This window comes from Xenopus laevis, chromosome 3L (assembly GCF_017654675.1).
Source record: "Xenopus laevis strain J_2021 chromosome 3L, Xenopus_laevis_v10.1, whole genome shotgun sequence".
Lineage (NCBI taxonomy): Eukaryota > Metazoa > Chordata > Amphibia > Anura > Pipidae > Xenopus > Xenopus laevis.
In genome coordinates, this window is record NC_054375.1 from 12,639,538 (window position 1) to 12,666,288 (window position 26,751).

General features: G+C 43.4%; 2 protein-coding genes and 1 pseudogene across 9 annotated transcripts in view; 2 read left to right on the top strand and 1 right to left on the bottom strand.

Moving 5' to 3' along the window:
* The window catches only part of LOC121400994 (WD repeat-containing protein 91-like), a 1,149,255-nt gene that overhangs the window by 600,353 nt on the left and 522,151 nt on the right, over nucleotides 1–26,751 (top strand). Inside the window, exon 19 of one of the 7 annotated variants that reach the window (XR_005966011.1) lies at nucleotides 19,844–19,920. The exons of the other annotated variants lie outside the window; for them this stretch is intronic. The gene's annotated coding sequence lies outside the window, so the exon portion shown is untranslated. The remainder of the gene's footprint in view (nucleotides 1–19,843; nucleotides 19,921–26,751) is intronic. 7 annotated transcript variants of the gene reach the window in all.
* On the bottom strand, nucleotides 14,281–18,229 carry LOC121400968 (fibrous sheath CABYR-binding protein-like). Of its 2 annotated transcripts, XM_041585330.1 has the most exons (10): nucleotides 17,822–18,229; nucleotides 17,322–17,363; nucleotides 16,892–16,961; nucleotides 16,753–16,792; nucleotides 16,539–16,626; nucleotides 16,381–16,434; nucleotides 16,224–16,283; nucleotides 16,003–16,076; nucleotides 15,031–15,916; nucleotides 14,281–14,461 (listed from the first exon to the last, which is right to left on the bottom strand). In XM_041585330.1, exons 2-10 carry the CDS (start codon nucleotides 17,352–17,354, stop codon nucleotides 14,411–14,413), a joined length of 1,356 nt encoding a protein of 451 aa, XP_041441264.1. In that variant the 5' UTR covers nucleotides 17,355–17,363; nucleotides 17,822–18,229; the 3' UTR covers nucleotides 14,281–14,410. The 2 variants fall into 2 exon arrangements, with proteins under 2 accessions (XP_041441264.1, XP_041441263.1); XM_041585329.1 differs by lacking the exon at nucleotides 17,822–18,229 and having other exon boundaries at nucleotides 17,322–17,459.
* LOC121401204 lies at nucleotides 22,331–23,679 on the top strand (annotated as a pseudogene).

Here is a 26,751-nt window from a genome sequence, read left to right on the forward strand (position 1 = left end):
CCTGTTTCATCTGATTGCAAAGAACCCCTAGCGTCCAGCAATCTGTGATTTTACATCTTTGGCAGCAGCGAGTTGTAGTTCAACATCAACAAGTGTTTTTCCATATTGTGAAAGCCCATCCTGGTGAAAGAGGGTGGCATGTAGCCTGTGCTCTATCACACCAGTGGGTATTTGTCTAAATACAGGCGCTACAGAGACATTGTGCCCATTGTTATACACAGTCAGCGCTTCCATAATACATCAGTGTTGGACTTGGGCTCAAGTTCTATTACACAATCAGATGTATGAAATCATTTTTCCTCTTTTTGAGCATTTCCAGGTTATTTTTTTTTTATATGCAATTTAGTCTTCTTTCCGTGAGTGTTTTATAAAGAGCGTCGCGCCATTATGTATAATCATTGGATTGCGTAGCGGCTCAGGAGCATGACTTGCCTCTCAAATCCCGGCTCTGCGTGGGATTACATTTCTCCGTAAATTATAGTGTTTTAGACTAGTTGTAAAGATTTGGGGTTCTTTCCAAAACAATGACATGCTAATCCGACTGGGACGTCCTTTCTAGAGCGAGGGAACCCCCCTCCTGGAGTTGGTACCCCCACAATAACCTGACTCTCATGTTAAAGATATTCTGAGACAATTTGCAGTTGCTCGTCTTTCTTTATTAGTGTTTTTTTTAAGTTATTTAGCTTTTTATTCAGCACCTCTCCAGTTTGCAATTTTGGCAATCTGGTTGCTAGGGTCCAAATTCCCCTAGCAACCATGCATTGATTTGAATCAGAGTCTGGAATATGAATAGGAAAGGCCTGAATAGAAAGAGGAGGAATAAAAAGTAGCAATAACAATATATTTATTATAAATTGAATATGTTTAATAATATATTTATAATATACAGGTATGGGATCCGTTATCTGGAAACCCGTTATCCAGAAAGTTCTGAATTACAGAAAGGCCGTCTCCCATAGACTTCATTATAATCAAATAATCCACATTTTTTAAAATGATTTTCTTTTTATCTTTAATAATAAAACAGTAGCTTGTACTTGATCCAAACTAAGATATAATGAATCCTTATTGGAAGTTGAATGGGCCTATTGGGTTTATTTAATGTTTACATGATTTTCTACTAGTCTTAAGGTGTGAAGATCCAAATTACGGAAAGACCCATTATCCGCAAAGTCCCAGGTCCCGAGCATTCTGGGTAATAGGTCCCATACCTGTAATAATGTAATATATTTAATAATATAGTATATTTATAAAAATATAATATATTTAATTACATTTAATTTAATAATATTATTTAGTAATAAATTTAATAATGTAATGCCTTACAGAGCATGTTTTTTTTTAGATGGGGTCAGTGACCCCCCCCCCCATTGGAAAGCCGGAAAGAGTCAGAGGAAGAAGGCAAATCATTCGAAAACAATAAAAAATAAATAATGAAGACCAATTGAAAAGTTGCTTAGAATTAGCCATTCTATAACATACTAAAAGCTAAGTTTAACAGTGCAGAACGGAGTCCATTGAAAGCATTTTGGGAACATTACTCAAGCTCAGTACTAAGGATCATACTTAAAGGGGTTGGTCCCCTAACTCTCTTAGTATGTTAAATAATGTGGCTAATTCTAAGAAACATTTCTATTGACCTTAATTTTTTCGTTTTTATTGTTTTTGAATTATTTGCCCTTTTCGGCGGACTCTTTCCAGCTTTTCAACAGGGGTCACTGACCCCATCTAAAAAAAAAAAAATGCGTTGTTAGGTTACAAATGTATCATTATTGCTACTTTTTATTACTCCTCTTTCAATTCAGGCCTCCCCTATTCATAGTCCAGTCACTTATTCAGATCAATGCATGGTTGCTAGGGGAATTTGGACCCTAGCAACCAGACTGCTGAAATTGCAAACTGGAGAGCTGCTCAATAAAATGCTAAATAATTTAAAAACTACAAATAAAAAATGAAAACCAATTGCAAATTGTCTCAGAATATCACTCTCTACATCATACCAACAGTTAATTTAAAGGGGAACAACACCTTTAATATTATTCATACTTGTTACGTATCTATATACATTCATTATTTTATCAGTGCTCTACCGGATAAAATACCAGCATGGTACCCAATATCCAGACAGCTCAGAATTACAGAAAGTCCTGTAGACTCCATTTTATCCAAATAATCTACATTTTTAAAAGTTATTTAATTTTTCTGTGTAATAATAAAACAGTCTCTTGTACTTGATCCCAACTAAGATATAATTAATCCTTATTGGAAACAAAACCAGCCTATTGGGTTTATTTCATGTTTACATGATTTTCTAGTTGAATTAAGGTATGAAGATCCAAATTACGGAAAGATCTATTATCCGGAAACCCCCAGGTCCCGAGCATTCTGGATAACAGGTCCCATACCTGTACTTTATTGGGGAGTAGTTGTTCGGTGGGTTTTCGGGGTCCATAAAACCTCTCATATAGACACAAATGTCTCCTGCCTTGAGCAGCGTCTCGCTCTTACACTACTTAAAATTCAGGAAAGGGAAAGCTTGGGGGACGAGCTCAGCAGCCCAAGCAAAGCGACAATGTGCGTGTTTAATGCAGTGCGGCCCCTCAAATGCACTTACCACTTGCTCTTTTAGCCAATTGTCATGTAAAAATAAAAGTACCAATTCTCCCCAAGTGATTTTCACTGGAATCATACAAAAATGATATATTTTGTTATCCGCGCTTTTTCTGGCTATTTTCCAATTTTTGTCCCAGCTTTTATTATTTTGTTACATAAAAACAAGCCTTGTATTGTTATAGTATTCTGTATAGAAAATGAAGTTTGTTGTGTTTGGGCATCAGATACTGCTGTAGTGAGCTAAGGGGGCCCAGTCTGAAGGTCAGGGGGAGATTTGGGATTATTTGTATCCTGGGTACCCCTGGAACTATAGCAGGGTGACACCCCAATGTTTCTATATATCTGTAACCTTGTTATGAACTAAGGGGGCCCAGTCTGAAGGTCAGTTAGGGGGAGATTTGGGGTGAGTGATTATTTGTGCCCTGGGTACCCTGGAACTATAGCAGGGTGACTGTTACCCCAATGTTTCTATATATCTGTAACCTTGTTATGAGCTAAGGGGGTGCAGTCTGAAGGTCAGTAAGGGGGAGATTTGGGGTGAGTGCTTATTTGTACCCTGGGTACCCCTGGAACTATAGCAGGTTGATCGGTACCCCAAAGTCAGTTTTCTCATTGGCCTGATGGAGGAGTTAGATGGAGAAGGAATCACTGTAGCTTAAAGGGGTGGTTCACCTTTAAGGAAACTTTTAGTATGTTATAGAAAAGCAACTTTTCAATTGGTTTTCATTATTTATTTTGTATAGTTTTTGAATTATTTGCCTTTTTCTTCTGAATCATTGCAGCTTTCAAACGGGCGTCGCTGACCCCTTCTAAAAAGTAAATTCTCTGTAAGGCTACAAATGTATTGTTATTGCTACTTTTTATTACTCATCTTTCTATTCAGGCCTCTCCTATTCATAACCTAGTCTCTTAATCAAATCAATGCGTGGTTGCTAGGGAAATTTGGACCCTAGTTACCAATTGCAAATTGAAGAGCTGCTGAATAAAAAGCTAAATAACTCAAAAACCTTAAATAATAAAAAATGTAAACGTATTGCAAATTGTCTCCGAATATCACTCTCTACATCATACTAAAAGTTATCTCAAAGGTGAACAACCCCTTTAATAATAAAAATACAGTAGAATTTGTGGCACCAAAACATTTACTATCAGGAAGATTTTCTTCCATTCAGAGGCTGTGTGTTTGTTAGAACATTTCTATTCCCGATCAAAGGATTCTGTGAATAACCCACTTCATTCTTACTGGAACTTTTTCTAGTCCTCTGTGTTTGTGGCTTCAAATGACAAATTACAGAGACAACCAACAGAACGTTGTCTCCTTTTTCACTACGAGGGGGTTTTGGTACTTGGAAATTCGCAGGCCAGCACACCATGTGGAATGTTTTCATTCATTTCGGGATATTCAGTCAAAGTGGAAAGACTTCTTTGTCTGTTTCGGAGAAAAAGGCTTCCATAAAGAAGATCATTCGGTGAAAAGAACAGCCCGTTCCATCTTGTTAGGCATCAAGGTAGATAAGTAAAATAATGAGAGATTCAGAGCTTTCTCCCTAGTGGGGACGTTCCTTTCACCCTTAAATATTTCTAATAAAAAGTAACTACTAAAGTTATTTTTAGAGAATGATGTGTCTCACAAAATGGGCCATTATTATTATCCTCTGGTTATATAGAGCTTACACATTCCACGGGGCTTAATAGAGATTGAACATCGGTCCCTGACCTAGTGGAGCTTACACTTTAAGGTCCCTATCACATTCACACACTCACTAGGAGCAGTTTTATCAGTAGCCAATTAACCTGTCTGTATGTTTTTGGAGCGTTTGGGCAAATCGGAGTTCCCCCAAAGCAAATAGTGCACTTGGTGGAATTGAACCTAGGATGTCTCCATGGACCACCATACTGCGCCCTAAAGACCATCAGTATGTTTCTTCTGAATGAAGATCAAGGAGCACTCAATTGGTTCTGTGCTGGTCGCCGCCTTCCAAATCTTTAATAGGCTCCTCACTTCTATTATCTTTTTGGGTTGGTTGACATTAGAAGTCAAGAAAGACAATGACATCTAGAGATGGTTGTCATTAAAGGACAAGGTGATACAATCAGATTGACCTACAAGTGTTCCAGAGAATCTCCTGGTGGGTCCATTAGGTCTTTCATATGTCTGCCATAAGCCTGTATAACCTCTTGACCATTTGGCAACTTCTCCATCTTATTGCTCTGGTCCATGGACATCAGGTTCTCTGGTAGGCACTTGGAGGTCCACACTGGACTTCTACCTCCATGATTTAGAATGTGAAGGCTTGCAATGGCAATCCTGCAATTAAATTTAGCTTGAAGGTGGTGATAGCTTCAGGGTTAGCCAACAAGACTGGAGAAGTGTAGCTTGGACAGAATCATTGGTGTCAAGAACAGTCATGCCCATCTTTGAGTTCCCCCCAGTTGGGGCTATGGACATCTATGAACCTTATGGTCTACATTCTGTATTTGGTTGAATTGTTTTGCAGGATTTGGTTTGACATTTGGTAGGCACTCGGAGGTCCACACTGGAATTCTATCTCCATGATCTAGTAAAAGAATGTGAGGGCTTGCAATGGCAACCCTGCATTTACATTTAGCTTAAAGGTGGTGATAGCTTCAGGGTTAGTTGACAGGACTGGAGAAGTGTAGGTTGGACGGAATCATTTGTGCCAAGAACAGTCATGCCCATCTTTGAGTCCCCCCCAGTTGGGGCTATGGACATCGATGAGCCTTATGGTCTACATGTCTACATTCTGTATTTGGTTGAATTGTTTTGCCGGATTTGGTTTGACATTTGGTCTCTAGTGGTACATGTCTAAAAGACTGGGTAAAGTGGACATCCCTCCCCCAAAGGGAAGACCCTATAAGAATACCTTGTATACAAATGTGCCAATCTTGGGTTTAAGTCCTCAAGCCCTTACCATCCGTATAGAATGTGCATTGCTCCTTTAAAAAGTGTTGTTCAGCAAAACCCAAGCCCCACCTTAATGTTTAACCAATATCAACTGCTTAAATATTTACACCCGCTGCTTGGGGGAAGACTAACCATAATAATAATCCAATTATTACAAATGATAAACAATAACGGGAGCAGTTTAATGGAATAGCAGCATGTTCCATTCGTCACGACATGAGGAAATATGAAAAAATTCAGGTTTTCCCCAGTTTCTGCCTACGATGCGGTCGTTATCTCGGCGGGAAGGCGATTAATGTCTCCGATTGGAATTATAAACCAACCTAAAAAAAAAAAAAGATTCAACCCACATTTTATCTCACCGTGGAGGTGTCCCATTGCCTCCTCCAGCGCAGCCATTTGTATCCCGGCTAGTGACAAGGAATGTTTAATGCCGGCGTGCATTTTTATTTTTAAAGAAATAAGGAAAGGAAGAGAAAAAAAATTGTTCCATAAATTTCTGCTTTCTTGGGGGGGGGGGGGATGTGCTAACAGAGATCTGTCTTTGTAATTAACTGTAATTTAATGTGAGTGATTTGGCTTGATTATATGTTGTTCCAGTCTTCAATATTACATGCGTTTAACAGGTTTAGCTGAAATTACCAAAACATGTGAAGCTCTCATCCTAAACCCACACCTTGTCTAATGCAGATCTATACTCTCTCCACATAATTGGCACAGGTCTGATCCCCATTGTAAGCAGCAGTCCTGTCCTGCTTTATGGCAGCTGAGATTCTAGCTATCTGTATAACAGAGCATTCTGTCCCAGTGGCTGCACAGATCCTATCTGATCCCCATTGTAAGCAGCAGTCCTGTCCTGCTTTATGGCAGCTGAGATTCTAGCTATCTGTACCTGAATGAATTTATCAATATGTGCTCTTTATAGTGCTCTCCGCTTGTATAATGGAGCTAATCTGTAATGTTACTATGGGACTTTAGGGGTAAATGTCATTCTTTCTGTTCTCCTAACAACAAACAGCCCCGGTATTCGCTTCCAGCCTGGTATCCAATAAAATATACGACTCATTGGCACGGGCTTCTGTATCGGCCGCTCTCCCAGGCGCCGCTGCTAAATAATAGAAATTCAGTCTGAAACAAATAAGAGCATTAAAGGAATAGAGGCCTACGGCTGTTCTTTGTTTCCTTTTTTGCCCTTTAACTGAGAAAACGGCTTAAAACAAACAAAACCGCAAAGGGAAGAAGACCAATATATATCAGCCGTGAGAGAGTCGAGTAGTAATAGTCCCAAGTAGTGTTATTATTATTATTATTCACCATTGGGCTGGGTTGCCTTAAGTAAACCTTAAAAATAAGCGAATGTAAAATTGATGAGGGGGCTATTCTAAGCACTTTTACAATGTACATTCATTATTTATTTATTTCTTATTCCAAGATATTAAGGGATACATGTGCTGTTAATATGAATGAATTTTGTTACAACAGCGCCACCTGCTGGTCATTTTCCCACCAGTCTGACCAGCAAGTAGTCAAGGAAGTTGTCAGGAGAAAGAAAGAGGCTGATGTTCTTCTGCTTAGGAAAGGTTTGAGACAGGTTTCTAATTTTAATCCTAAGCAGAAGAACATCTCTTCTCCTGCTCTCCCTGCCCCTCCCCTTTCATGACATCACTACAGGGTGGGTCGGGTGTGAGTCTATAAATAAAGGGGGGAACAGCAGGCCAGGCCGGGTGCAAATTGGGAGGGGGTTGGTTTGAATCAAGTGCACACTACTACTATTACCGGACATTAGAGGAACAGAAACATTTAATTGGCCAGGACAGTGGCAAATGAGTACAGAATAACTGACCAAATATCTCCTCCCCTTGCCCATCCCCCTCTCCATTCTGATTGGTTCATGCAAATGGAGTACTGCACATGCACCCATTGTATCAGATAGGCCTATCCCCTCTCGACCTCAGCATACTAATAAATACCTGGCCTTAAACAGGGCTGTATTTTCTATATGGGCACCCAAGGGTCCATACCTAGGGCAGTGGCTTAGATGGGTAGATATTGGGCGCCTATATTGGAAAAGAAATCCAAAAAAAAAAAATTATAAAATATATATATATATATATATATATATATATATATATATATATATATATATATATATATATATATATATATATATATATATATATATATATATAGGCAAGAGAGAAAAACCGCACCAACAGGTCTTTATACAAAAATAGAAAACCTTTAATTCAACGTTTCGGCTCGACCGCTGGAGCCGTCTTTTTGTTCCTGAAGACGGCTCCAGCGGTCGAGCCGAAACGTTGAATTAAAGGTTTTCTATTTTTGTATAAAGACCTGTTGGTGCGGTTTTTCTCTCTTGCCTATGACTATTGACACATGTAACCAGCACACAGGCATTGCTTTTTTCGGTTATCCGTGTGCACTGTACTCAAATTTGCTATATATATATATATATATATATATATATATATATATATATATATATATATATATATATATATATATATATATTTATATATATATATATTTATATATATATATATATATATATATATATATATATATATATATATATATATATATATACTATTTCTTCTGCCTGGCCGAATCGAATCTGAATACTAATTTGCATATGCAAATTAGGTCGGGAGGGAAATCACAAGATTTTGTTGTCACAAAACAAGGAATTACATTTTTTTCCCCTTCCCACCCCTAATTTGCATATGCAAATTCGGTTCGGTATTGGGCCGAATCTTTATCAAAGGATTCGGGGGTTCGGCAGAATCCAAAATAGTGGATTCGGTGCAATACCTAATTTCTTCTATCAATTTTTCTTGGGTGCATAGGTGCTTTTGTAAATTTCTTCTTGAGATTCCGGTAGGCTTCTATTTACTAACTCAGCTTGAGAATAATGCAGTAATTCTACAGTGTGCCTCGTTGGATAGAATGGTTATTGCCACCGCTTGTCCCAAAATATTTAAACAAGAAAACACAAGAAAATTTATGTATTACGTTGGCCAACGACCTTTCCAAGGATCAGAACCTTTAATAAATCTCTCTTGTGTAGGTCGATTTGTTCATTTTCTAATTCGAGTTTATTCAAATTCTATGATTTTTCTCACAATTGTTAATTTGCCCAAAAACATAAATCCCCTTGGATTATAGTACTGAAAATTCACCTGTCCAGGGTTTATCTGACAATTTATTTCATTACATTTTTCAGTTGAGAATTCAAATTTGGGAAAACGCAAAATAAAAAAAAAAGGTTTAATAATTTAGCCCCTTAGTGTTTTTGGAAAATCCTCCTCTAAAACGCTAGTTTATTACATCTATTCCTTAAAGTTTTTTTGGTCAAGTCTGATTTCAAAGGGGACCTTTTTTTTCCCAGAAGAGGTGGCATTAAATATCTACTGATGCCATTTTGTTTTAATGGCTTCTGTAGAGCAATTAGTCGGCCCCACAATAAGTTGGACTTTGCTAACTTTTCAACGACTGGCCGGGGAAATACTTATGATAAATTACCAACATGAACTTGGATTTATCAAGGTTCCCATGGCAAACGACACTCTGGTCTGTAAAGCTTGTTTGTACGTTCAGACATCTCCAGGAATGATTTGATTGTCCCCAGTACCACGTTGTCTTGGGAAGAAGGGATTTAAGGGCAATAATGAAGGTTAGGATGAGACTTTCATCTAAATATTTCAATGTACAACATTCAGTTGAACAGGTCAGACAAATTGCCTCTCACTTCCCCTGGCTTTTCTGTTAATAATAGCAAATAAGAGATTTGGCCTGGTCCAAGATTGAGCAGAAGATGCCTTCTTCTCCACCTTTTTCTTCTGAAAATTTCATTCAAATTTTCATTGTTATTTTCAATCTTCAACTTTTTGAACATTTTTTAAAATATAATAATTTTAAAGGACAGATGAGATTCAATCAATGGAAATATGGAACGTGTTCTAAATAGAAGTTTGTGAGTTTTTTGGCCAACGTTCCAGATTTGGGGAGAGTGAAGGAACTAGTCTGTATTGAGTCTAATTATATCATGGCTGTATATCTTTACCATTGGCTACAAAACAGCTCCCCCCTGGCATCTGGCTTCCCTAATTCATTAGTAGGCAGTCAGATAAGCAGTGCAAATAATAATTAAAAGCTGAAAAAGTTCTTCTCCCAGTGATACATAAACTCCCCTGCCTTCTCCTATCTGTGGATTTCATTAAGTGACCATCAAATCAAGCCTGACAAGAGTTATGAACTGAGCGGAAAGGCAAACAGTCATGATGGAGAGAGGGAAACTATCATATTGAATTTAATAAGCAGCATATCGGCTCCTGTCAAGGGAGACACCTAGTCCTCCTACGTGTTTTATACCTCCCCACCCCACGTACCAGGTTATTGAATGCATTAAACATTATTACACATGAGTTTGACTTACATCTAGTGCTACAATAATATGACAATCTCAATAATTTCTCCAAAACATGCTATTCAATAAAAAAATATTTTATTCACATCAGTAGTTAAAAAACATGTATAGTAATCCCTCTAACGCCTAACGCGTTTCATGCTTACCCAGCACTTAGTCATAGGCAGAATCCCCAATTCTGCCTATGACTAAGTGCTGGGTAAGCATGAAATGCGTTAGGCGTTAGAGGGATTACTATACATGTTTTTTAACTACTGATGTGAATAAAATATTTTTTTATTGAATAGCATGTTTTGGAGAAATTATTGAGATTGTTGTTTTGCCTCTTTTTGGTCACTAGAGGTCTCCAACATGCTTACTAATAGTATTTACTACTTCTGCTCCCAATTTGATTTAAATAAGTTACAATAATATGAGTCCAAGCAGAGGTGAGTGACCTTAGTCCCTGCCAGTCAGCATTTGTAGGTGGAAAAGATCAGTAACTCATAAATGAACAGCAGTACTTGTAGTAGCTGTGGGATAATAATCTCTCTTGGATAGTGCTGTGGGATAGCAGGTATAGTAGGGAGAGATGGTGCCTATAGTAACAGTGGGATAATAGTCTCTGGGAAGGGAGTGTGACTGTGGGATAGCAGGTATAGTAGGGAGAGATGGTGCCTATAGTAACAGTGGGATAATAGTCTCTGGGAAGGGAGTGTAACTGTGGGATAGCAGGTATAGTAGGGAGAGATGGTGTCTATAGTAACAGTGGGATAATAGTCTCTGGGAAGGGAGTGTAACTGTGGGATAGCAGGTATAGTAGAGAGCGGTGGTGCCTGTAGTAACAGTGGATAATAGTCTCTGGGAAGGGAGTGTGACTGTGGGATAGCAGGTATTATACCTGTTATCCTATAACCACAGTCCCTTCCCAGAGACTATTATCCCACTGTTAAACTGATATAAGAAATCATCAGCTATTAAGCCATAGTACGTATATCAGGTACATCAGATAACTTCACCCCAAATCTCATTGAAATGGCCTTTCAAGTTGGCTTTTCAGGGGTAATGCTTACCCTAAATCTTACCCTATCTGGCCTTCAAGATGGTCTTTCAGGGATATGTAGGACAGAAAATAGACGTACACCAGAAGTTTTACTCTACTTGGCCTTCTATATGGTTTTTCAGGGATATCTAGGAAAACAGACACTTAACCCAGATCTTACTCTAACTGGCTTTCATGATTGTCTTTCAGGATAGAAATTAGACATTTTTTTTAGAAGTCCTACCCTAAGTGCCCTTTACGATGGTATTTCAGGGGTATGTAGGACATAAATAGACATCCACGAGAAGTCTTGACCTACTTGACCTTCCCTGTGGTCTTTCAGGGATATCTAGGAAACCAGGCACTTAACCCAAATCTTACCCTAACTGGCTTTCATGATTGTCTTTCAGGGTATGTAGGACAGAAAATAGACATCCACCAAAAGGCTTAACCTACTTGGCCTTCGTTATGATCTTTCAGTGATATCTAGGAAAAAAGACACCCAACATCTTATCCTAACTGGCCTTCAAACTTGGCATTCAGGGGTACCTTGCAGAACAAATATGCTTTCTCCCCAAATCTCACCCTAGCTACCCCTCAGGCTTTCATCTGTCACTGCCCCCAAGGGTGTCAAGCCCTACAGTCTGGGAACCGCTCAGGAAGGATTGCACAAAGCCACGGAGACAAGTCCCACCTTTAAATGACAAACACAGAAGCCTCTCCGCTTGTTACCTGCCCCTTTATTTTCTTCCCTTCATCTATCGACTTGTGCTAAAACCTCGCTGTTCCTGCTGAAACTGCTCCTGTTGTTTTTATACTCCACTAAATATATTCTCCTTTCCCTTTTTCACTCTTGTCTTCTTTCCTCTTTCTTTTGCCAGTTTTTTTTACACTTTTTTAAAGAATCTTTTACTTTCCATTAAAAGGTTTCTGTGCGTTTCTCCAGGATTTCATCTCAGTTCCACTTACAACTCTTAGGCCCCAGGCCACCAATGTTTTTAACTCTTAGGGCCCCAGGCCACCAATGTTATTAACTCTTAGGGCCCCAGGCCACCAATGTTTTTGACTCTTAGGGCCCCAGGCTACCAATGTTTTTAACTCTGAGGCCCCCAGGCCCCCAATGTTTTTAACTCTTAGGGCCCCAGGCCACCAATGTTTTTAACTCTTAGGGCCCCAGGCCACCAATGTTTTTGACTCTTAGGGCCCCAGGCCTCCAATGTTTTTAACTCTTAGGGCCCCAGGCCACCAATGTTTTTGACTCTTAGGGCCCCAGGCCTCCAATGTTTTTAACTCTGAGGCCCCCAGGCCCCCAATGTTTTTAACTCTTAGGGCCCCAGGCCACCAATGTTTCTAACTCTTAGGCCCCAGGCCCCCAATGTTTTTAACTCTTAGGCCCCAGGCCTCCAATGTTTTTAACTCTTAGGGCCCCAGGCCACCAATGTTTTTAACTCTTAGGGCCCCAGGCCAACAATGTTTTTAACTCTTAGGGCCCTAGAAACACAAATGTTCTACTAATAAATGGGGTTTAGGATGAGTTAGGTTCCTGCTTAAAGAGTCTACATTGTCCTAAAGTTTCTGTTCCGGGTTCATGTCCATGTGAACTTTGCTACTGAGTGGGGGGAGGGTCATTGGTCCAGGGGCAGGGTTTGCCCAACTTGCCCCTACCTTCCTTATTACCCCTCACAGCACTTACCTAGCAAACAATGGAGTATATTCCTCAATCGCTTTAGCAGGAACCCCCCACCCCAAAAGGACGTCTCATAACCTGGAGAAAGTGGTACCCAAAAAACAAATCCAGCTTAGTCATTGGCCAATATCAAGCTCCTTCATATACTAAATGTCTGGTATAGTGACAATAGGCTGGTGGGAAGTGGATGGAATTCCAGTGTTAAGAAAGGGGCCTTGGACTTGAATGGAAATGCTGTTACATTGTGGCCTATGGAGTAAAGCAATATTCTAGTTCCCTCCAATCATTAGAGATCAGTATGTGTCCCTATGTCTTTCAGCCCCGTCATGTACATATTAATCAATTAACCCTGCAGAGATATTAACCCATTCCCTTCTTCAACTAAACCCCTGTATCAGCACCACCACCCAGTTTTACCCTCAGACAACCGCTCAGTCATCTTTAGTAGAACGAGGCACAGGAGCCCCTTCCCTCAATATTCACCATAGGGATTAAAGAAAAACACAGAGACATATTTATGGAGAAACCTGGCGGTGAGCACAGGATTTATTACAATTAATAGGCAATTTATATTTGGGCCTCCCTAACAGTGGATGATCCAGAGGAAGGAGAAAAACCCTAGAGTGCTATGGGGGCCAATCTGCACTGAAGGTAAAAATTCCTTCCTGACTCCTAGAAACGGCAGTCAGTTCTACACCCTGGATCATGGCTAGACCCCCTACCTATACACCCCCACCTCCTATTCACCCCTCACCTATACACCCCCCCTCAACCTTCTCCTATACACAACCCCCTACTCTCCCTCCTGTTTATAACCCCCTACTCTCCCTCCTATACACAACCCCCTACTCTCCCTGCTATGCACAACCCCCTACTCTCCCTCCTGTGCACAACCCCCTACTCTCCCTCCTGTACACAACCCCCTACTCTCCTTCCTATACACAACCCCCTTCCTTCCCTCCTGTACACAACCCCCACTCTCCCTCCAATACACAACCCCCTACTCTCCCTCTTTTACACAACCCCCATTCTCCCTCCTGTAAATAACCCCCACTCTCCCTCCTGTATACAACCCCCTACTCTCCCTCCTATACACAACCCCCTACTCTCCCTCCTTTACACAACCCCATAATCTCCCTCCTGTACACAACCCCCACTCTCCCTCCTGTAAATAACCCCCACTCTCCCTCCTATACACAACCCCCTACTCTCCCTCCTGTACATAACCCCCCACTCTCCCTCCTGTACATAACCCCCCACTCTCCCTCCTGTACATAACCCCCACTCTCCCTCCTGTACACAACCCCCTAATCTCCCTTCTGTACATAACCCCCTACTCTCCCTCCTTCACAGAACCCCCTAATCTCTATCCTGTACATAACCCCCACTCTCCCTCCTGTACATAGCCCCCTACTCTCCTTCTTGTACATAACCCCCTAGTCTTCCTCCTGTACACAACCCCCACTCTCCCTCCTGTACACAACCCCCACTCTCCCTCCTGTACACAACCCCCTACTCTCCCTCCTGTAAATAACCCCCTACTCTCCCTCATGTACACAACACCCTACTCTGCCTCCTGTACATAACCCCCTACTCTCCCTCCTGTACATAACCCCCTTCTCTCCCTCCTGTACACAACCCCCACTCTCCCTCCTGTACATAACAGACAGACACACACAGACATACGCTCTCGGGATAGGTAGGTTGGAAGGAAAGGATTTAGGCCGTGGTGGAGGGTCGGCGGCAGCAGGTGAGTCTTTGGGTGGAATGCTGAAAAGAAAAGATTTAGAAAATGTTAAGATAAGAATAAAGACAAACACTTGTTTCTTTATGATATTAAAGGCTCAGTGTTGCTTTAAGAGCGCACTATTTGTTGGGCCTTTGGGGACTGTTTGGGTCTCTCTACACATGGAATGTCAGGGCCTCTTATGAATCTCAGGATTCGTACGATTTTCCGAACGTGTGTGGCGTGTGCCGACATCTTTCGTCCGGCGGAGCCCACGGCACATTGTAATCGGATTGTTCGGCCATACGCCCGAACAATCAGATTGCCCCCGATATAGCCATGTTTGTTAATGGCATATCGGGGAAAGATCCACTTGTTTGACGATGTGGCCAAACGATATGGCCACCTTTACACCCTAAAGGCAGCCAAACATTGGTCTATGGGGTGCGCCCTCAAAGTGATCAGCCTGCGGGCTCAACAGACAGGGTGTATGACTTCCTTTCTATTGTTCTGATTGAAAATGCTCAGAAGAGCAGGAAGTAAAGTGGAGCTGCATTGGACAACATGAGGTATCTCTAGAAGAAGGGTAATTGTCAGTAAATTGATACATTACCCAAACCCTACGGAGCCTCTTCATTATGGCCTTCCTGACCCGTTTTCGGAGGGTCGGCCTTTCTACCACCGGAGGATCTTCGATGGTCTCTTCCACCTCAGGAGCTTGTTCTTTAGCTGCTTCCTCTTCATTCTCCTCCTCCGGTGTAGGAGCTGGTTCTTCCCTAGGGGCTCCCTCTTCTCTCTCCTCCGCAGCAGCAGGAGCTTGTTGTTCTCCTGGAGCTCCGTCTTCCTTCTCTTCCTCCGCTGCAGGAGCTGGTTGTTTCCTAGGGGCTCCCTCCTCTCTCTCCTCCTCCTCAGCAGGAGCTTGCTCTTGTCCAGGGGCTCCCTCTTCTCTCTCCTCCTCTTCCGCTGCAGGAGCTTGATGTTCTTCTTGAGCTCCATCCTCCTTCACCTCCTCTGCTGCCGGAGCTCTCTCTTCTCTCTCTGCAGCAGGAGCTTGCTGTTGTCCAAGAGCTCCCTCTTCTCTCTCCTTCTCCTCTGCTACAGGAGCTGTTTTTTCCTCAGAGGCTTCCTCTTCTCTCTCCTCCTTCACTGCAGGAGCTGGTTGTTCTCCTGGAGCTCCGTCTTCCTTCTCTTCCTCCACTGCAGGAGCTGGTTGTTCTCCATCAGTCCCCTCTTCCTTCTCCTCCTCGGCTGCAGGAGCTTGCTGTTCTCCAGGAGCTCCCTCTTCTCTCTCTGCAGCAGGAGCTGGTTTTTCTTCAGGAGCTCCCTCTGCTTTCTCCTCCTCCGGTGCAGGAGCTTGTTGTTCCCCTGAGGCTCCCTCGTCTCTCTCCTCCTCCGCAGCAGGAGCTTGTTCTTCTACAGGAGCTCCGTCTTCTCTCTCCTCCACTGCAGGAGCTCCTTTGTCCTCTCCCTCAGCTGCAGGACTTGCCTTTTGTTCCTCACTAGGTTTGGAGGGAAATAAATGTCATTGTCATTATTGTAAAGTGGCAGTAAGTGTAATTGAAAGTATTTAGTGCAAAATACATACCCAGCAGCCTCCTGCAGCTTCTGCTCCCTCTCCCAGAGCGTCATGGCAAGCTGGTGAAGGTGCCATTGGATAGTCTGCGGGTGCAGGGGAGGCACAAGGATAGGAGCAAAGGGGAAAGAAAGGAGACCGTTATGATTATGTCTGTATATGTGCTGCTAATAGTACCTTTATACGCTGAGGGCAGTGAGGGTGTGGGATTCCCATGTGATGGGGGAACTTACATTCTGCAGCCGCAGATACTCGAAATGCTGCCCCCATCTCCAGTGTTCCGATGATGCTTCCTGCGGAAGGAGAGAGTCAATGTTAATAATATAATTATTATAGAGACACACAGTGAATAATAACCTCTCCTATAATAATAATAATAGTGACACTTACAGGAGGCAGCAACTCCTCACTGTAGAGGGCGACACACTCCCTCTCGAGCACTTCCTGTAACATAAAGAAAGTAGCAGTAGTAGTAGTGTTACACAAGAGCTGGCAATCTAATATCATTTATTCTCTATTTATCTAGACATCTGTTGTGCATTACATACCAGATAATCGATCATCACCCAGTACTCGTAAATGTTGTCTCTGTGCGTCGTCCTCGGGTCGATGTAATAGAGAAGAAGAAAGTCCTCTCTGAAAAAGAAAAATATCACTGAGCGTTAATAAAAACATTTTCCAGCCTTATTGCCCTTGCACTTACCCCTGGGGCAATAGCAAATGATTCCCAACATGTAATAAGAGCATTTATGTTTTACTTACAGGACGACGTTCTTGCCGAAGTGGACCCGGTAGTGATGTTCTGTGGGAAAAACACATTTATGTTAAATACTGAGCTAAAGGGGGAAAGGAATTCACATATAATAAAATGTAGGAACTGATAAATAAAATAGGATTTTACCGTAATAAGAGGCAAGGGCCTTAAAGTCGGTGTCTTCCTCCCTGAAGTCCTCCAGGACGACGTACAGCGTCTGTAAGTGAAAGGAAAGAGCATTAGGGACAGAATACTAAATGGCTCTAAATGCTGCTCACAGTCAGTCTGAATCTGAGGAGAATAGAGACAGAAAAGGGTTTGGGGTTTCTATCGGGCAAACATTCCAGGAATAAGGTGATTTTATTCTGAAAAAAGGAAATAAATATAGTGGTTGTTTTTCCTGGATGTCAGTTCTACCCGCACAGAGGAAAATGGTATGGCAGCTCCCACCTGTATGTATAAAAGGAAGCAGTGCAGACAGACAGACAGACAGCTGCTTAAGGAGAGCTTATATAGAAGAGTGAAAGGGAAACAGCAGTTCAGATGAGAGAGGATTTATTTTACACTGAGGCATTACCAGGAGAGATGTCTTGATCGTTATCTCCTCCATCGTCGACACCTAAAGGGACAAATGGACACAATCAGGCAAAATGAAGTCACGGTTACAGGGTTTGTTCACCTTTAAATAAACGTTTAGTATGATATAGAGAGTGATATTCTGAGACAATTTGCACTTGGGTTTCATTTTTTATAATTTGTGTTTTTTTTGCATTATTTAGCTTTTTATTCAGCAGCTATAAAACAACTTATTGAAGACCAATTGAAAAGTTGCTAAGAGTTAGCCATCCTATAACATACTAACAGTAAACTTAAAGGCAATTATTTCCTTATGCATATTCCCCTATTTGTATTATTAATGCTGCTGATAGCGATGGATTGGCTTCTTATAAATCCCATATACAGTAACCGTATGGGCTCATATGCACAAAGCCACGTGGGACCCCCCTCAAGTGAATTTAGGGCAGATTTGCTGAAGAAGAAATTATGTGCTGAATCAGTTGAATTTGCAAGATTTACCTCTTCAAGAAGATTCTCCGATGTTAAAAAAATAGGGGGCGGCACAAGGCCGGGGCACCCCAAGGGGGTCTCCCTAAGGAACCCCTGGCTCTCTCTTACACTGTTCAGATGAAGATGGATGTGACTGAACAATGGAGAAGCCAAAAATAAACCCAGGTGTTATCAGGCAGGTGTAGCAGCAAAATCACAGTCCAAAAAAAGCAGGAAAAGCTCTGTAGCAATCTGTATAGAAAAGAGAATAAAAAGGCAAGTTAATGAATTTAGCGCTTAATATTTCCTATATAATACAGAGGAAGGCAGAGATCTATTGTCCCCTAAACTTGAGCTTTGTCAGGTCCTGGTCCCTTTTTCTTTATTGTAGTAAAAGTTATTTGTCAAATAACCCCAGAGGGAATATACACTTAACCCAGAGCCAACCAATGGACTAAACCAACTGTCAAATCTCTATGGGTAAAGTCACCTCTCTTCTATGGGACCTGCTGTCTGTCCCTCCCACTCATTTACTATCACCCCCTACTGTCCCCATGGCACGTGCCTCTGCTTCCCACCCCTAGTTCCAGACTGGGGGGCACCAACTATCCCTTTTTTCATAAATATAAGGGAAATTTGGCAAAAAAAAGTCTCAGGGAATATACACTTAACCCAGAGCCAACCAACGGACTAAACCAACTGTCAAATCCCCAGGGAGAAATTATCTCTCTTCTATGGGACCTGCTGTATGTCCCCCACTCATTTACTATCACCCCCTACTGTCCCCATGGCACGTGCCACTGCTTCCCACCCCTAGTTACAGACTGGGGGGCACCAACTATCCCTTTTTTCACTAATATAAGGGATATTTGGCAAAAAAATGTCTTGGAGAGAAAATACACTTAACCCAGAGCCAACCAACGAACTAAACCAACTGTCAAATCCCTATGGGTTAAGTCATCTCTCTTCTATGGGACCTGCTGTATGTCCCCCACTCATTTATTATCACCCCCTACTGTCCCCATGGCACGTGCCTCTGCTTCCCACCCCTAGTTCCAGACTTGGATAAAGGGAACATGTATTTAGCTACAATGTTGGTACATAAGAGCAGGGCTGGGGGCAGATACCAGGGGGCAGAGGGGCAAATCTCTAAGGAGCCTGTCAGTACTGGGAACACAAATTAAGCAGCTTATGGTGAGGTACAGGGGTCCCCAAATGTTCCCTTCATTAATAAATGTGAGTATTTGCGACAGTCCTGTATAACTGCCAAATCCTGGTCTGTGTCTCCCAACCAGCACTAAGATTAAAGGCTCCTCCCAAGCCCATTTTAGGGGGAAATTCTCCAAATTCACTCAAATCAGTTGGAGGCGCAACACCCACTAGTCTGGGGGAAAAACATTGCCCAAATTCCTGCCTCTTTTTGCACTAAAATGAAGTTTTTTGGCAAAATCTCCCAGAGGGAGAGTCCACTTACCTCTCACCACAGGGCCAACCAACGGACTGAACCAACTGTCACATCCCCAGAGTGTAGTCACCTCTGTTTTCTGCTCTTAAAGGGGAAGTGTCCCCTTTTGATGAGTGAGGTTTATATGGCATTTATTTCTAATTAGATATGCAGTACATACACAGCCTATTAAGTACACTGAGTATTGCTTTGTATGTGTGGCCTATTGAGTCTGTTGGATCCATTCATTCATCAGCCAGGGTTCCAATCAGTGCTGCTGCTGTTGTTCATAGCACACAAATTATATATATACATATATCCAGCACCCGTAGCGGCTATATCCTCTTTGTCTATTAAACTCCCACCAATCCAACTATAATTAGGCCTTTGGGTTCTATAGTCGCTCACCGTTCAATCCACGTGGCCCGGGTGCTCTTGGTCTGAGCCCTACACTTATGATTTCAAATTAATCCCCCGCATACAGGCCACCCCGACAGTCATTTACAGGTAAAATATATGGATTGGCTTAGCTGATTCATGGTCTGACCCTTTTGGATATTAAAGCACTCCGGTGAGCAGAAACTTTGTCTTTTCTTCTTCCTATTCAGTGAGGCGTGGGACGCCAAGAGAATCCAGCGCCCAGAGACACATTCATGGGCCGCCTGTATTGCAAAGAAGGCTAGCGGTGAGTCAGAGCGGTATTTTCTATTCTATTTTCTATTCTATCAATTAACATGGCAATTATCAATGCATTGAAAAAATGGTTAAAAAACAATCTTGTTGAAAGACTTCATAGTAGAGATGTGCCGGCAGGCCCAATAACTGCTGGACCCGGTTCAGGCCGACCCCGCACCCCACCGATCCCAAACCTCAACCGCCGGCTTCTGGCTTTATATCCCCACCCCTTTTGTGACATCATCAGCGGGTTGGGTCTATAAAGGGAAGCTAGAAGTCAGGCGACTGCCTATTAAATACATCACATTAAGTACATAAATAGTGTAAACCATGTCATTAAGATGTATGCATCAGTCAGTCTGTTGTGTTATCACCTTACACACTTCAGCATACTCACATACTTGATTATCAATAAAAGGGTTAAAAACAAACCATTAAGTAACACTATGTAGTTGATTGTTAACCGAAGTGAACATAATGTGTTACAAATGTTACTAATGTGACTTCCTTTGAATATGATATTATCAGCCTCCCTGTCCATGTCCCAGCTCCTACTCAATTCCCTATATACACCCCAATAAAACTATTGATGCTTCTATCAGCAGCTATTAAGCTCCATCACTGCACTCTCAAGTTATATACCTTATGGCATCTAATTATCTACATCCCATTCTGTTGCTGAACTACACATCCCATGCTGTTGTTAAACGATGCATTTAATATAGAAGCTAAAGTTGGTATTTGAAGCTAGGACATGGACAGGGAGGCTGATAATATCATATTCAAAGGAAGTCACATTAGTAACATTTGTAACACATTATGTTCACTTCGGTTAACAATCAACTACATAGTGTTACTTAATGGTTTGTTTTTAGCCCTTTTATTGATAATCAAGTATGTGAGTATGCTGAAGTGTGTAAGGTGATAACACAACAGACTGACTGATGCATACATCTTAATGACATGGTTTACACTATTTATGTACTTAATGTGATGTATTTAATAGGCAGTCGCTTAGTTCTCACGTCATAGTTGTGACTGCTGTTTTTCCCGCCAGTACATAGATATAAGGCTCGTTTTAATACTATGTTAGCACTTTGAGAAAGGCCTCGTTGGGCCGAAACGTTAGTCTGTAACCTGTATTTTCAACTGACATCATAAGGAGTATTGGGGCTTCAGGTGAGGGGAGAGTACTGTATGATGGAAGAGTGCTGTATGAGGGGAGAGTACTGTATGAGGGGAGAGTGCAGTACAAGGGGAGAGTACTTTATGAGGAAAGACTACTGTATGAGGGGAGAGTACTGTATGATGGAAGAGTAGAGATGAGGGGAGAGTACTGTATGAGGGAAGAGTACAGTACGAGGGGAGAGTACTGTGTATTAAAGTGTAGGATATTGTGTGTTTACCATGTGTGCGCAAATTCAAATGACAGGGTTGCCAGGTGGTGGTTTAAAAAGGAATTTTTATACTCGCCGAAAAATCCTTTTCTAGTCGGCCCTCCTGTCAGTACAGACGTTAGGGTTTTGTCTTCATCACCTCTGGAGGCAGGACAGAAAGAATGATGCCTCTTGGCCCCTCCTACCGCCTATAAGTGCTGGCTCCACCTCTACTCCTCCTGTTCGTTTGGAAAGCTCAGTCGGTGGAGATAGGAAAGGTAGAAAGTAAGTTCAAGAGACAAAAGGTAGAAAGGATAGCGAGAAAGAGGTCCCTTGTCCCATACTAAATCAGTCTGGGTGAGGGACTTACTGCACTGACAGTTCGGGCCTACTGGAAAAGGATTTTTCGGTGAGTATAAAAATTCCTTTTTCTCTAGTCGCCCTACTGTCGGTGCAGACGTTACGAGACGTAACAAAGCTGTCCCTTAAACTGGGTGGATATACCCGCAGGATGTATAGCATAATGTATCTGCTCATTGTGCTACTGCAGCCTGCAAAACGTTTCGACCAAACACGGCCGATTGAGATGCAAAAAACTTGTAAAACTTAATGAAAGTGTGGGGTGAAGCCCTTGGGCTGCTGTGCAGATCTGTGCTGGTGATGCCAAATTTTGACGAGCCCATCATGTGCTTTGTGCTCTGGTTGAATGAGCCTTCACTCTGAATGGGTTGGGTTTCTTCTGCCTATCATAAGCAGTATTGATAGTCTCTACCAGCCAGCGTGCCACAGTTCTTTTGGAAATAGCTTTTCCTTCATGAGTCTTGAGTATGAGACTAGGAGGGTCTTATAACATCTAATTTATGCAATTGTGCCTCTTTATCATTTTGTGGATGAGGGCAGAAAGATGGTAGAATGACGTCCTGGTTCAAATGAAAATCAGAAACTACTTTGGGCAAAAATGTAGGAGTGGTGCGCAGGACCACCTTATCCTGGTGTATGACAAGCCATGGCTCTTTACATGAAAATGCTGCAATCTCTGAAACTCTTCTTGCCATTTTAGGTCACAAGTCATGAGAGGTTCAAATGGAGGTTTCTGTAATGCATCCAAAACTAATGGTAAATCCCAAGTTGGCAGTGGTTCTCTTAGTGGTGGTCTGATTCTAGTCACCCCTTTAAAGAATTGTTGGACTGTTGAATTATCTGCCCAACAATTATGTGTTAATAATACTGACAAGGCTGAAACTTGTGTTTTTAAGGTGCGTAAACTCAAACCCTTCTGAAAACCATCTGTTAGGAATTCTATGATTTTGTGTATGGATACTCCTTGGCAAGGGGTATGATGACGGTCACACCATGTAAGGAAAGTTCTCCACACCCGATGGTAGAGTTTGGCTGTGGATGGTTTGCGTGCCTTTAGCAGTATGTCTACAGCTGTGACGAGTGCGTCCACAAAGGCTTCCCCTGGATCTCTTGTCCTGGCACAGTAAAGAGGAGCAACTGGTATCAAGTCCAAAGACTGAGAAGGGAGATTGGCACTAAGGGCACCGACTGCTGGACTTCGCCAGTTCAGGGGGGGTCCAGCGCAGGAAAGGAAAAAGACAGTGCACACTAGCTGCTTAACCGGAGTTATGCAGACTGAGAACCCGAGCCAGCGCTAACCTGCTAATCCTGCACCGTGTCTCCCACCTCAGCGACTTGGTCCATGTTGAGCTGACTCTGCACATTGTGAGTGAGGATGGACAGGTCTTTGGTGCAGGCAATCACGGAGAGCCTGAGCGCAAAGAGTATGGAGTCTGTCTTGCGATCCCCTCAGGGGCTGGATCTGTCCCAGCCAGGAGAGCGCTCTCCGCTGCACTACTACCATGGACCAGACCTCCTGCAACACCACCAGCAGCAGCATCAGGCAATGGCAGCCTCTGGGGCGCTGAGCGCAGGTACAATCAGTGAGTCTCTGGCCGCCACCAACATGTGCGCCAAGTACGGGGAGAGCGCTGGCGGCAGGGGGTCGGTGACATAGAGCAGCAAGGGGGGGAGAGCACGGACGATGACATCAATGGGCGCTACGAGCTGGTGCTAAGATCGAACGAGCACAGGGCCTCCCAAGCCGGCATAAAGCTGGATGCCCCGTGCACTACCGGAGGAGGCAAGAAGTCCAAAGAGCAGAGGCCTCTCCAGCATCAATGCATCAATGCCCTGAAGAGGAGGCGAATGCACGACCTGAATGATGCTCTGGAGGCACTTCGCTTGGTGATTCCCTACACGCACAGCCCCTCGGTCCGCAAGCTCTCCAAGATAGCCACCCTGCTCGGGCCAAGAACTACATCCTCATGCAAGCCCAGGCGCTCGAGTAGATGAGGCGGCTCGTGGCTTATCTAAACCAAATTTTTTTATGATGTTACTGGTCCTTTAACTAAGTATCCTCCCGTACCCCCTTCAGCCCCCTCTCCTTCTGCTCATGTCCCCAACTTTTGGCCAAATTTCTCCCTAACTAGCATAGCTAAACTGAGGCGTTCACTCTTGCTGGGCCCCTTAGGGTCGTGAACTGAAAAACACATGTCACCTGGGAACTGGTGAATAAACAAGTGTAAAATACTTTAAAATTAGAAGTGCACCTACTCGGTTCCATGGGGTTAACAGCTAGTATGTGAGTATAGCTTTGACGAGACAACTCAAAAAAAGATGGTATGTCCCATCACTTTCTTGTTGGCCTTGTACTTAAAAAATGTACATAACACTTTGTGCCCTCAGAAGAAAGATTTAGTGGGCCTCTCGGCCTTTATCCGAGGCGTCTTTGTACGGGCAATGATATCAGTTATACAGAACAAACCATTCTGTATAACTGAGGTGTCAGGCCAAGATCTTCTGCGTGTCCAGCCAGTTTCTGAGCTTGAGCTGCGTGGTGAAGAATCGTCTGTCCCTCCACGATAACTCGCAGTCTGGCAGGATACAGCATCATGTACGGCAGGTTAAGGTCTCGGAGGCACCGTTCCCAATCCATGAACTTTGCTCTTTGGAGCTCCTCCGACCGAGAAATCTCTAAATACTGAGATCTTTGCGGCCTGGAAAGTAAGTGTGTCTTTCTTTCTCACCAGCGATAGTATGGTGTCCCAATCTCTGGCGTTCAGTAAGCGGGCAATTAGGGGGCAAGGTGGTGCCCCCGTGATCGTGGCCTCGTTGGAATCCTGTGGGCCCGCTCTATAGTGAAAGCTGCGGAGAAGCTGTTTTGCCCAAACTGCTCAATTAACCAGGCTTCAATAACATTTTCAGGGGAACTTTCCTCTGCCCTCTCTGGGAAGCCGATGAATCTTAAATTATTCCGCCGCAGCCTGTTCTCCAGATTGTCCGATTTGGAGTTGTAAGCTGCTACTGCTTGGTTTAGATGTTGGACTTGCTAACTTACTAACCCTTTGCTCCAGGGCTGCTGTCCATTCGATTTTTATTTCGTCTGTTTTTGAGCAGAGCAGGCTGTTGCTGGATTCTTTTGAGGCTCTAATCTCTGCCAGCAAATCGGCCAGTGTTGGTTGCTGAGCTTCCGATGCGTCTTGGCTTTGGCCTTCCCTCGTGTCAGGCCCAGGAGAAAGATCTCTGACGCCATTTTGCTCAAGCTGAGGTTCCAAGTTTGGATGCCTCCTCGGAGGCTCGTTTTGCCCCATTAGAAATCTTGGGGGTATTGCCTCGTCGGCTGCTTCCTCTGGATTCATGTTAGCGCTGTTTTCACAGGATAAATTCAGGGATTTTTAGAACTAAGTGCCGGAGCTACACTAATCCACGTCCGTTCACATTTAGTTCCAAGCCACGCCCCCTTCTAAATGACTTTTAACACCGGTGCTGGACGGTGCCGGATTCACAGAACCTCAGAAAAGCATCCACGTTATTTTTGGGGGTAAAATCCACCACCTTCGGTATCGTGAAACTATAGAGAAAAGTGATTTACAAGAGAATGGGGTTAGAATAAACGGCACACAAGCAATAAGTATATTTGTAGGGACCCCGATACACACGGAGCACAAACCTCCTGGGTCATTGGGAGTGGGAGAAAGGGTGCAGCTGTGGGTGACTCTTCAGCCCGCTCCCCTCTATAGGAGACAATGCAGAACATTCTATTGATTGATGAAGGGATGAGCTGGAACATTTCCAGATAAACAAGGAGAAATTTCACAGTCCGACAGAACAACAAATGGACTCAGCTGACAGCAGGGGGGGGACATGATATGATTTATTAGGCTTTTATTTACTCATCAGACTCTTGATGTCTTGAGTTTTTCTGCAATAAATTCAAGGCAACAAGTGGGTGTGAGACAAAGTAACACAATTTATTCCTTTAAAAGTTTTTTTAAAGGGGGGCGTGGTCTGACTGCAGATATGAGCACGCGCTAGATTCGGAGCTCCACCAGAGACCCCGCAATTACCCTGATTAAGCAGCAGTAAACCAAGCAATACGGAGTCAGCTAACCCTAACCTAACCCTAACAACCTCTACCCCAGCAGCACCTAATGGGGTACAGTAGGGCACAGAAAAGGGCCTCGGAGGCCGCCTCCCACCTGGAGAAATTCTTCCGCGATGCCTCCCAAGATGTCAGCGATGACTACAAGGCCGCGAGCAGGCCCAGCTCCCCTATAGATCCCCAGGAAGAAGCTCCTGCCACAAGCCTGGAACAGGATCCTGTAGACCCCCACGGAACAACCTCAACCAACGCTGAGAGATGTAATGGCGGAAATAAAGGCCACTAACACTGCTTGCACAGAACTGATACACGCCAAGACTGACGAGATCAGGATAGATCTCTCCATTATCAAGGGTGACTTACAGAAGCTGAGGGAGCAGACCACGGAGGTGGAGGCCAGGGTGAGCACCCTAGAGGATAACTGCTGAGATCTTCCAGAGCAGTACTGTACGGTGCGCAAGTTGGTCACGGACTGCCAGAGGAAGACGGATGACTTAGAGAAACGCCTGAGAAGGAACAACCTCCGCTTCGTGGGGTTCCCGGAGCTGGTAGAAGTCAATGCTCCGGAACCTTTCCTAGAAAAATGGCTGAGAGACACCTTTGGCCTAGACCACTTTACTGGCACATTTGCCATAGAGCATGCTCACAGAATCCCCACGAGGCAATCTCCACCCGGGGCCCCTCCTAGGCCACTGATCGCCCGCCTGTTGAACTTCAAAGACCGGGACAAGGTGCTGTCCGGGTTCAAGCGGGAGGGAGCTCCCATTTTTTCTCCTCACCCCATGAGCTAAAAGCCTGGCTCGATTCAATAGGGGTTCCGGCCTGATGGCCTCAGCCAGCATCAGATGAACTACGAGGCGTGTGAGTATGGGAACCCCCTGGTTTCAACTACCTGATCAACTAACTAGCACCTGGCTCCCCACATTCTTGGGCCAGGCCCAAACCCACTCAGCCCAATCTAAAGGAGCCCATAGCTAATTCCCAACCTGGGTCGGCCGATATATAGGGGGAACGCAATAAC